At 39.3% G+C, this 13,063-nt stretch overlaps 1 protein-coding gene across 1 annotated transcript in view; it reads right to left on the reverse strand.

The window, feature by feature from the left end:
* The window catches only part of LOC137076145 (uncharacterized), a 37,424-nt gene that overhangs the window by 10,265 nt on the left and 14,096 nt on the right, over nucleotides 1-13,063 (reverse strand). Inside the window, exons 5-7 of the mRNA XM_067445120.1 lie at nucleotides 3,456-3,735; nucleotides 3,202-3,341; nucleotides 2,112-2,203 (exon numbers count right to left, since the gene is read on the reverse strand). Of these exons, the coding sequence (XP_067301221.1) occupies nucleotides 2,112-2,203; nucleotides 3,202-3,341; nucleotides 3,456-3,735 (512 nt within the window). The remainder of the gene's footprint in view (nucleotides 1-2,111; nucleotides 2,204-3,201; nucleotides 3,342-3,455; nucleotides 3,736-13,063) is intronic.

Here is a 13,063-nt window from a genome sequence, read left to right on the forward strand (position 1 = left end):
ACATCTTTCCTCACACCTCCCCCTCACTCTCTAATTTCTGTCAATAGGGAGGTGTGAGGGAAGATGTTTCAGCCGGGACTTTTTACTGAGCCGAGCCGAAGTACTCTCAGTGCTATTCTGCCATACATTATAGTTCTCCTTTTTAATCCCATTAGAAACGTGCCACGTTTTATTTTGTCACCATACTTGATCGTTCAACTACTCGTGTAACTGTATTTAAATAGGGGAAACGTGGAGGTGTTTGGTACTTCTAACTTAATCTCTGTTTGGTACCATAGTGAATGAACTGGGCTTAAGGAGCTAAGCTAAATGCTATCAGATCGTCACTGCCCATCAGAGAGATTAAGTGCACGCACTGAGACGAGAGAGGTATGTATCAACTCGTTTAAATTAAGGGAATAACATAGTTTAATATGAAAAGGCAGTGAAGTATCCCTTTAAAGGATGACTAGAGAAATGGAAATAGCTACTCCCAAAAATGTCATATAGCGGACACATTCTTGTCATCAATAACCTGGTTGCATCTTCACTGTGTAATGATCCTCCTCCTCTACTACTGATAAAAATACAAGCAATTCTCGTATACTTTTTTTTGGGACAAATTACACTGGATTCGACAAAGTGTTCTTTTACAAAGCAGAACTGCTGCTTTTCGTTTGAAATTTCTGCAAATACTTTTTTGATGGTGATTCGGATGTCCGCTGGAGGGCAATTGCCCATATTGTTTTGTACAATTTTTTAGGCTTTTTGATTAGATAAACATCTATTTTTATTGAACCCTTTAAAAATGATCTTGTCTGTTTTTCCACCTTTTTATAAGAGTCTTTTTAAATTTTGGAGTTTGTTTCACATTAAGAAACCTGAAGACACATATTCAATTTATTGGTTGCTGGAAGAACCTTTCATTCTTGGGGCTCGTTTAGATGTGACTGACAACAACAGTTTTTTTATTTTATTTTTTTTTTATTTTTTTTATTGTGGTTTTAAGTTTCAAGAGTCAAAAGTATTTGTTTTAAGACAATTACTGGACTCAGCTGGAGAAAACTTGGACAATGCAGTAAAAGTAGCTGATATTTTAAGCACCAGAACTATTCGACTGGTTTCTAATTTTTTTAGCTAAGTTGAAGACTTCCTTTACAACAGAGGAGAGGTTAATGATACAAGATTATTTTTCTGGAGTAGCTGTTCCTGTTGAAATTTTTTTCCTTGCTTGATGATATCACCAAAGTTAGATGATTTTAAAGGTTTTCCTTTTAAAAATTGAGACTCACAGTGGTTAGATGTATTATCTACTAAAGGAAAACAATTGAATGGAGCTTGTGTAATGGTCTTTAACAAAATCATCTTGCAAAAAAAAAACAAAAAAAAAAACAGATACACCATGGAGAGTGTGTTTTTTGGGTAAAATGAAAATATAAAACCATAATGGAGATTTATATCTAAACTGCCATTATCAAAAAAGGTTGAGGATTTGCAATGGAGGATTCTTCATGGTATTTTAGCTGTTTATTCTTTTGTTTCTGTTATAAATGTTGAAGTTAATGATGATTATCCCTTTTGTTTTGCAAAGAGAAACAATCTTTTATGAATTTGTACAATGTTCTAGACTGGTATCATTGTTTGATTCTTTAGAAAAAAGTTTTTTTGTTTTAATGAATCCTTTTCTGAAAATATGTTTATTTTGGGGGTTAAATACTGTCAAAAAAGAAGCATATTTGTCAGTTACTGAATGTTATAATTGAACAAGCAAAAATGCCAATATATATTAGTAGAAGGGATACAACTGAACAGAAAACGGGTCAAAATATCAATACGATTTTTAACACTGGTAAAGTCAAGAGTACTGATTGATTATAAATTTTGTAAAACTATGAATAATTTGTTTACTTTTGAGAGGATTTGAAATTGTAATGAAGCTCTGTGTACTATTTTTGAAAATGTTTTAATTTTTTGTGTAATTTATTTTAATTATTTTAAATTTAATTTATGGTTGTGTAATTTTTTTGTTTTAATATTCAATTCTTCTCTCTCTCCCTCCCTCCCTCTCTCTCTCCCTCTCTCCCTCCCTCTCTCTCTCTCTCTCTCTCTCTCTCTCTCTCTCTCTCTCTCACCTGCGTCAGGAGCCGGTCTCTCGCTGCGGCATCAGACAGATTCGAGCTGGACTTCAGTTTGAGCTTCACAAACGTTTGCTTTAAACAAGGACCTGAAAGGGATAGTTCACCCAAAAATTAAAATTCTGTCATCAATTACTCACACTCAAGTTGTTCCAAACTTGTATGGATATATTTATTCTGCTGAACAGAAAGGAAGATATTTTGAAGAATGTTTGTAACCAAGCAGATCTTGGCGACCATTGACTACCAAAGTGTGGGGGTGCGTAAAAATAGAGTTGGTGGGCGGGGCTTAACATAATGACGGCAGAGTTGCGCTTGTGTGCTATTAGTAAACACAAAAGCTGGCGAATGGCGGTCTTTCAAATCAGCTTTGACCATGACTCTGGAAGACTTGAGTTAAACTTTTATCTGAGAAAAGAACAAAGAACGGCACTGAAGTCATTCTTAAAAAGGGAAGATGTGTTCGGAGTTTAGCCGACCGGATACGGCGAAAGTTAAATCTATCAACAAGCTCTGCTTCACGTTGCTCTGGTTGGTTGTAGCGCTATCCTATCGCGTGCAGAGGGAGTTTGAAAGACAACCGTTTACCTCGCCCCTCGGATTGAGCCGTCAATGGTGAGTTTCCAGACCAAACATCTTGACGTGGGTCTGGCTTGCCAGGCTAGAAAAAAAATACTATGGTATTCAATGGCTGCAGAGATCAGCCTGTATTACCCACAATGTCACTCTCTATCATTTAGATCACTGGTTGAGTTCTGTTGGGTCACAGACAGCAGATAACTGCATTTAATCATGCATATTATTTTATAATTTTAAGGATCCTAAAATAAATCCTTGTATCTCTTTGTTTTTGGCATCCAAGGCTGTGTCTATAATATATACATTCAATCTATATTCATATCTTATTCTGGTGCAGATTCACCTATCAATTATAATTGAACAGATGCAACATGGCAGCAAAATCATCAACAAACTACACAAAGTAAAACAAAATATGACCCAGACACCAAAACAAACTTGTGTTTTATTGACTGCTGAGAACATGTACAATCAAACAAGAATAAATGAAAAGTTAGTTTTTTCAGACCTTCTCCATAGACCTGCACCTCACACAGAGTGAGAACCCTTGAATCTCCAGGAATGATCAGATTCACATATCGACCCTCCATATCGTTACAAGTGTAGGTGGACGAAACACCAGCTGGAATACTAGAAATCACAGCACATCTACAGAGAGACAGAGAAAACTTCATTTAGACTTTATTCTTTCTGCCCTTGTGTTTTCAGCCTTGAGGAATCAGGGATTTCTGTGGATATTAAAACACTGAAAGAGGGTCTCACACAGGATTGTTGTTGCCGTTGTTCTCCAAAGAGTTTCCGATGCGAATCTCTGCTCCATTTATTTGTTCTGGACAGCAGTCGTTTCTGTTAGTGATGACCACTCTACTAACTCTGTAAATCTGACCCATATCCAGTCTCCACCACGGGTTAGTCTGATTAGTAGTTGATGAGCACGCTAATGATGGTTGTGTGAAACCTGGTTTGGAATCAATGGCCTGTTCAGCGATCCAGCTGCCAATGGTTGATGACTGTGTAACGATTCCTTCTGCTGCCAAATTACCTGTAAAATATCCGTATCATTACATATTTTATTATCACTTTATATAAGTGTTTACTTCATTTTAGGAATGCACTTCTACCAGATTCTACCAGACTAGAATGCTGAGAGAAATGTTGTATTCTTGCACATAATTTCAACACAAGTTCAGTATTCCACCACTAATGTTTCCTCAATGTCTGTAATTTTGCCATGTTTTTCATCATTTTCAATGTTGTGGCAACTGCTGGGATAGAACCAGCAAACTTATGCGAATCAGTTCAGGGGTACACTAGACCACTTAACAGCTATTTGTCATCACATTACCTCTATGAATGGTTCCAGTCAGGTTTTCGCTGTCTTCATACCAATGAGACTGCACTACTTCAGGTAGTTAATGACATTCTTATGGTGCTTGACTCAGGATCTATCTGCACTAATTAACCTTTACATCTCCATAGGTTTCTGACCTCATTTATACTTACACCCTTTCCCGTACACTTAAACCCTCTAACTCTGGAATATTGCTGTTCCCGCACCCCAAACAGACAATGCCTTTTCAATCGCTGCCAGCATATTTGTAGCCACATTTGTTGCCAGAATAATAATCTTACACGGAGTGTTAATAGGCCAGAGGAGAACTGGCACCCCGACTGAGTCTGGTTTCTCCCAAGGTTTATTTTTCTCCATCATGCCCCGATGGAGTTTTGCTTCTTTGCCTTTGGCTTGGCTTGCTCAGTTGGGGACACTAAAATTATGATCTAAGTTATTCAACTTATTATACAAATAAAATGTATGAATTAGGTCTTATTTAATTCTATAAACTATAATACTGATCTGCCAACATTGTCGCTATATGATAAATCAAAATAAGCTGATAACATAACTCTTTTCTCCAGTACGACTGTACAGCCAAATCTAATTTTGTCGCAATATTACCCTGTTTGACACTGTGAAGCTGCTTTGACACAATCGTGATTGTAAAAGCGCTATATAAATAAAGTTGATTGATTGATTGATTGACATTCATACATAATTTCAAAACCTTATAACATAACTTTTTACTTTGTGTCTCTTTCCTCCCTGGTCCAATGTGTGCTATGTTTCTCTGTTTTATGTTTCTCTACAGCCAATACTCATTTATTCCTGTCTGTATGCCTGCTGCTATGTTTGTTTGTTTTTTTTTGTCTTGAAACCTTGAGTTTGCAGAAAGGCACTATATATAAAAAACATTATTATTATTATTATTATTATTATTATTATTATTATTATTACTATTATTATTATTATTATTATTATTATTATTATTATTATTATTATTATTATTAACTACACTCTATAACTATATTAATGCCTTCAAATACCCCTGGAAAGGGGGACCAGGTTGAGAACCTGAAACACACTCATACTATCGTTCAGATCAGTGGTTCTGATTGGTCACCGACAGCAGGGGAAAACAAAGATAAATGCATATAATCATATAACCATGCATTTTTAGAATCCCAAATTACACTATATTGCAAAAAGTTTTGGGATTCAGTTTTTTTTTTTTTTTTTTTTTAGATCAATCAATCAACCAACTTTATTTATTGATGTTTTGATTATGTATGGGCGTCAGGGGCCGCCCATAGAGAGGGGGGGGGGATCTGTCACAGGGTGTTTTGGTGTAGGTTCATGTTTCATGTTTTAAAGCTGGGCATACACTGTGCGATTTCTATGCGTTTTCAGCAAAGTTACCTACTCACACTGTACGAGTAGATCGCATGCGATGTAAAGCCAAAGCTCATGATTGATGTGCTCTCACTGTGCGGACCGACCACCGAGCGCGTCTTGTCTGCTCACACTGTACGGGTGAAAAATGCGCAATAAAACCCCCGTGGCGATGATAGACCATGGTGTATTATAGAGAGGTAAATGCATCAGCTATTGATATCAAGAGGATTTAGAATTTATGTATAAAATTATTATTATTATTAGATTAGGACTACTTTTATTATTAAATTGATATGACATCAATTTGCCCTCTCCCCCCAACAATAATGCATAATCGACACACTGCATAATAAAATAATAGAACGCCTATATTACTCCTCACTATTTAAAAACATTTAGCCCGATTAAACAAGGAATTATAGGTCTAATTATATGATTATAATGTCAGAACACTGCAACAATAATGTCTGTCTCAATGAAAAGTAAGAGCAGATTTATCTAAAAACAACTTGTTTAACACAAAATGGGCCTACTTCTCTTAAATTTTTTTCTCACAATATGGTCCAAAATAGAAATATTAAGAAAATAAATAAGAAAGAAAATAAGGCAATAGGCTACTGTGGCAGGAGGGGCGTGGTTTCGCGAGGTCTGTAGCGGGAGAGAGGAGGCGGAGCCGAGCGGTGAGTAAGTAGGTCAAGTGCAGATCACTAACACCTGTGTCTGTTTGCAGTAATTGGCGTGGAGAGACAGCATTTAAACCCCAGCAGTACAGAGAGAGAGAGAGAGAGAGAGAGAGAGAGAGAGAGAGAGAGAGAGAGAGAGAGAGAGAGAGAGAGAGAGAGAGAGAGAGAGAGAGAGAGAGAGAGAGAGAGAGAGAGAGAGAGAGAGAGAGAGAGAGAGAGAGAGAGAGAGAGAGAGAGAGAGAGAGAGAGAGAGAGAGAGAGAGAGAGAGAGAGAGAGACCTGGACTGGGACTTCGCGTGCACAGCAGAGAAACTGAGAAAGAAAGTTAAATAGAGAAGGAGCGATCCATATCGTGGAGAAACTGAGTTTTGCACACACACACACACATATGTGTGGCTGTTATTTGTTTTTGAACAAGACTGAATAAAGAGAGCGAGTCCCAGTCAAAGCCGACCCCGTCTTCTTCCTTCACACCCCCACGAACATTCATTACAGCTACGTTATCAGTATGTTGAATTATCTCGTTGTCTGAGAATATGCGCCGAAAGCTTGTCAGATTTTACTTTCACTTTCTGTAGTGAATAATTGACTGGGTTTGAGACTGCGTTTAAACTGCGCATTGCGTGATATCCACTGACCTGCGTTCATGAAGAAAAAGAACACATTGCAACATGACATTGTGTCAAGATGGACAACGGTTCCCACTTTCCGTCATTATAAGATTAAGTAGGCCTAGGCTAAATATTAATTAATATTTTTTTAAAAATTAAAATTAAAATAAAATGTGAAATTAAAACAAGTAAATTAATGATCAACTAGCTAAATGAATAAGGTGCACTGGATATATACAACACAAACTGGAGGCACAAAAGATTACTTAATTTCTGCTATTTGATAGCTGCCTACATAATTAAAGATCTCCCTCTTTTCGTTTTCTTCCTTAATGCTTTGAAAAATTAAATGGTTAAACTTCTGCTTTGGCGCAGGCGCAGTGGGGGGAAATAGGGCAATCAGTTCGTGGCTTTGCTTCAACTGTGCGATAACCTCACGAGGGGCGAGCAGAATATCTGACACGCCAGAAATTCATCCGACCATCCGATTCCCGATCGTGAGAGGTTTATCGCCTCTCGTTTCCCCCTGTACACTGCACGAACACCTCACGACAAACGACGCACGATAAACCTGAAAATCGGCCCGACCCAAAAAAGAGTCGCACGAGTCAGAATTCGGCTTGAAATTGGACAAAAATCGCACAGTGTATGCCCGGCTTAAGGTTTTGATGTTCACTGTCATGTTTTGTCATGCACTTCCTGGTTTTGTCATGTGTTCCTCCCTTGTGTGTCTGTGTCATGTTGTCATTGGTTTATGGGTTGATCAGCCCTTGTGTATTTAAGCCCTCATGTTTGCTATAGTCTTTGTCAGTTATTGTATGTTGTAATCCGCTGTTGGTGAGTGTTTGTTTAAGTCAAGTTTTGTCAAGCCAAGTTTATTCAAGTCAAGTCTTTGTTCTGTTTTGCTTTGATTCATGTTAAGTGTCAATAAACTGCACTTGGGTTCTCAACTTTACCTCTTCAGTGGACAACTGTTACGTAATTAAACCACTTATTAAAAAAACGCAACTTGATCCTGAAGAATTTGTCAATTATAGGCCAATCTCAAATCTACCGTTTCTATCAAAAATACTAGAAAAGGCCGTGTCTTCACAACTATGTTCCTTTTTAGAAAGAAATGGTATATGTGAGGATTTCCAGTCAGGATTTAGACCGTATCATAGCACTGAGACTGCTCTAATTAGAGTTAAAAATGATTTACTCTTATCATCTGATCGTGGTTGTTTCTCTCTATTAGTGTTACTCGATTTTAGCGCTGCATTCAATACTATTGATCACAACATTATTTTAAATAGACTCGAAAATTATGTTGGCATTAGTGGAATTGCATTGGCATGGTTTGAATCGTACTTATCTGACCGTTATCAGTTTGTAGCAGTAAATGAAGAGATGTCACACCGATCACAAGTTCAGTATGGAGTACCGCAAGGCTCAGTGTTAGGACCGCTGCTCTTCACCCTGTATATGCTCCACTGGGAGATATCATTAGGAAGCATGGCGTTAGTTTTCATTGTTATGCTGACAATACTCAGCTCTATATTTCCTCACGCCCTGACGAAACCTACCAATTCACAAGATTGACGGAATGCATAGCTGATATAAAAAATTGGATGAATAGTAATTTCCTGCAACTTAATTCAGATAAAACTGAATTTTTAATTATTGGACAGAAAAGTAGTAATCTAGAATACTTTCTAATACTTGACTGCTCTGTCAAGCCCTCGTCGTCAGTGAGGAACCTGGGTGTGCTCTTTGATACCAATCTTTCATTTGAAAGCCACGTTTCTAGCATCTGTAAAACCGCATTCTATCATCTTAAAAATATATCTAAATTACGGCACATGCTTTCAATGCAAAATGCTGAACAGTTAGTACATGCGTTCATGAGCTCAAGGCTAGATTATTGTAATGCTCTACTGGGTGGTTGCCCTGCTCGCTTAATAAACAAACTCCAGCTGGTCCAAAACGCAGCAGCTCGAGTTCTTACTAGAACCAGGAAGTATGATCATATTAGTCCAGTTCTGTCAACACTGCCCTGGCTCCCTATTAAACATCGCATACATTTTAAAATCCTGCTTATTACTTACAAAGCACTGAATTGTTTAGCTCCCCAGTACTTAAGCGAGCTCTTAACACATTATACTCCATCACGTCTATTGCGGTCTCTAAACTCTGGCCAGTTGATAATACCTAGAATATCTAAATCAACTGCAGACAGGAATAGTCTTCCTTTTATTGTTCGGGAAGCAGACACATTCTGTCAGTTTAAATCAAGACTAAAAACGCATCTCTTTACTATGGCATGAACATTTTTAACTTTCATTATTCAAATCAATTGACTGATTGTTAGGCTGCATTAACTCGGTCAGCCGGAACCGTCAAACACTTCCCATAACACCTGATGTACTCGATACATCTGAAGAAGAACGGCATCTACACTAATGTTAGTCTCTCTGTTTATCCCAAGGTTTACTGCAGTCGGCCGGATCCAGGCCGTGTCCAGATCGGATGGTGTACTTGTCTGGACATGACCAACACATCCTGGTGTGTCTGCTGAGCCGTGTCAGTTGGTATGTCCTCTGAATTTGCCTCACCGGTACGTCATCCTCAATAAACCCGTCTCCGGCGCAATAACTCTTAGATCTTTCAAGTATTCATACTCTTGTGTAATCGACGCGCTATCCTAAATAAACCTTTCTCTTGCGTGATACCCAGAAATTTTGAATATTCCAATCTCATATGATTTCTGACCTGTAAGGTTGCCAGAATAATAATCATACACTGTTTGATAATAGGCCAGAGGAGAACTGGCATCCCGACTGAGTCTGGTTTCTCCCAAGGTTTATTTTTCAGTTGGGGACACTAAAATTGTGATCTAAGTTATTCAAATAAATATACAAGTAAAATTAATTAATTAGGTCTTATTTAATTCTATAAACTATAATACTGATCTGCCCACATTGTCGCTCTATGATAAATTAAAATAAGCTGATAACATCACAGTTTACTCCAGAACGACTGTACAGCCAAATCTAATTTTGTTGCAATATTGTCCTGTTAACACTGTGAAGCTGCTCTGACACAATCGTCATTGAAAAAGCGCTATATAAATAAAGTTGATTGACTGATTGATTGAATGATTAAAGGGATAGCCAGATAGTAGGACAGACTGAAATGTGGCCTTCTGAGAGTGGATTATGAGGGTGTCCATTGGGATATTTTATTGTTTTTATCAAGCATCAAAAATAATAAAAAAATTAACACACACTCACACACACACACACACACACACACACACACACACACATATATATATATATATATATATATATATATATATATATATATATATATATATATAGAATATACTGTATATAATATATTGAATATACTGTATATAATATATACTGTATTTATATTAGGGGTGACCCCGAATAGTCGAAGATTCGATGCATCTATGTGCGGAGCCTGATTCGACCACCGATCTCACGGTCAAATCTTTGCGGGTGTTATGAAACAAGGATCATACCATTTTGGCAATATGGGGGTGCTCAATATTTTAAAGACGTGTCGCTGCGCTGAGCTGAGCTGAGCATCGGTGTGCGACCCCTTTAAGGGCGCTGAGCTTCGCACCGCGCCTTTAAAATTAGAACACTTTCAATGAGTGTCCACACACCCGTGGTGGCATTCAGCGCCTGTCCGCGGCCACTCAGGAAGTTGTTTAAAATCCTGCTGCACCACAGAGCGCTTTCGTGCAGCTCATCTGTCAATCATTTCAAAATTGAGCTCGCGTGTATGTAATGTGCGCGTCAGGTGGCGGTGTGAGATCCTGAGGCGCGGGGCTGAGCTTTGCGTACGTCTTCACCCCCTTTGTGAATGACCACACACAGAAACTACTACACAATCGGCTTAAGAACGTGCATGTAAACACACTCAAAGTGTTCTTTTCCTCTCTAGGCAGGTATTTTTTTAGGTTTATTTATCAAAATGTTCTTTTCTATATTTGTGTGATGTTCTGTATTTTGATCGCGGCTTCAACATGTTATGAGAAAATGGTTTATTAATGTTTATCCACCACATTACCTTTTAGGCTATTTAAACCTAATTAAGAAAGCCATTATCAGTCCGTCTGTCAGTTGCCAGGCAGTTTTGGTCGCTTTATTAAAAGTTGTTGCTGTGTGCAGTGTGTAAAGGAAAATAAAAAAAGTTTTACCCTTCTGCTGACAGTGTTGTGCCCCTCCAAACCCATTCACACACGTACACAGATGATTCGACTATCAGTCGACCATAGAGAGATTCGACAATTCTGATTCGAATGTCTAAATCTTTAGTCGAGGACAGCCCTAATTTATATACAATATATACTGTATATACAATATCAATAATATTACTCACATACACCAATAGGTGAAATGAATAACACAGATTATTTCTTCATCACAGCACTTATTTGTGGGTGGAATATATTAGGCAGCAAGTGGACATTTGTCCTCAAAGTGGATATATTAGAAGCTGGAAAATGGGCATATGTAGCAAGCAAGGATTTGAGGAAGTTTGACAAGGGCCAAGTTCTGATGGCTAGACGACTGGGTCAGAGCATCTCCAAAACTGCAGCTCTTGTAGGCTGTTACCCGTCTGCAGTGGTCAGTATCTATCAAAAGTGCTCCAAGAAAGGAACAGTAGAGAACCGTACAGTAGAGAAGGAAAAGCAGAGAACCGGCCACAGGGTCATGGGCGGCCAAGGCTCATTGATGCATGTGGGGAGCAAAGGCTGGCCCGTGTGCTTAAACTGCTCAAGAAGTAAAACTGGTTCTGATAGAAAGGTGTCAGAATACACAGAGCATCTGTTGTGTATGGGGCGGCAAAGACGCACACCAGTCAGGGTGCCATGCTGACCCCTGACCCCGCCAAAAGCACCAACAGTGGCACGTGAGCATCAGAACTGGATCACGGAGTAATGGAAGAAGGTGGCCTGGTCTGAGGAATCACATTTTCTTTTACATCACGTAGATGGCCGGGTGTGTGTGTGCATGGCTTACCTGGGGAACACATGGTCCCAGGATGCACTATGGGAAAAAGTCAGATACTACAGCAAACCTTCAGGGGTCTAGTGGAGTCCATGGCTCAACGGGTCAGGGCTGTTTTGGCAGCAAAATGGGGACCAAAACAATATAGGAAGGTGGTCATAATGTTATGCCTGATTGGTTGTATATATATATATAATATATATACAACCAATGGGGGGGGGGGGGGGGGGTGGGGGGGTGGAAAGAATGGAGGGTGGTGACCTGCGAGCGGAAAGAGGTGGACAAAACCTTGGGCACATATCCCAGCCTGGGGTTTAAAGAAACTTTAACCAGCCCGTGGGCAAAGTCCAAGCAAGCCTCGCTAACAGAGAGAGCTTGTAAGTCTCCCACTCGCTTCAAAGAAGTTGGAGCCAATAAAAGAGCAACCTTAAGAGTCAGAACCCGCTCCAGGGCTGACTCTAGTGGTTCAAAGGGAGCACCCGTCAACCCCTCCAGGACGATAGATAAGTCCCAGGAGGGTACGCAAGGGGAGCAAACTGGTCTCAGGCGCCTGACCCCTCTCATAAGAGTAGTTGAGTATGCGGATGACCTGGAGCCTCAGCGGGGCCAGTGCAGCATCCACACACTTCGTGAACATCCTTGGTGCCAGAGCAAAGCCAAAGGGGAGCACCCTGTACTGGAAAGCCTTCCCTCCGAAGGCAAACCTGAGGAGTTTCCTGTGTCGCTGGACGACCTGAATATGGAAATATGCATCTTTCGGGTCTATCGACATGAACCAATCTCCTGCACGAACCTGAGCAATGATAGACTTGAGCGTCAACATCTTGAACCTCCCTCTGAGGAGGGAAAAGTTCAGACGTCAGGGGTCTAGTATGGGCCACAGACCGCCGTCCATCTTCTGAACCAAGAAATAACGGCTGAAAAATCCACGCTCTACGTCCATAGGCAGAGATGTATAGTAAAGAATTATAACTACTTCACTACTGTACTTAAGTACTAAAATGGAGTATCTGTACTTTTCTAGAGTAATATTTTTTTCTCCTACTTCCACTTTCAGTTCAGTAATTTTTTTCGATTAGTTTAATACTTTTACTCCGATATTTTTTTATGTGCTGCATAGTTACTCATTATAATTATGAAAATGCTGCGAATCATTACAATCCAAACCCACGTTACCACTGTCAGAACAGTAGATGTCAGGTTTGATGAAGCTGGCACATCACTGAGTGAGTCAAGCAATTCAAGAAGACTGCGCAAGCTCCTATTCAGCCTTTTTTTGCCGCCAAAGCCATATTTGTTCGGTGAGTAATGTAGAATA

Source organism: Pseudorasbora parva, chromosome 1, assembly GCF_024679245.1.
Source record: "Pseudorasbora parva isolate DD20220531a chromosome 1, ASM2467924v1, whole genome shotgun sequence".
Classification (NCBI taxonomy): domain Eukaryota; kingdom Metazoa; phylum Chordata; class Actinopteri; order Cypriniformes; family Gobionidae; genus Pseudorasbora; species Pseudorasbora parva.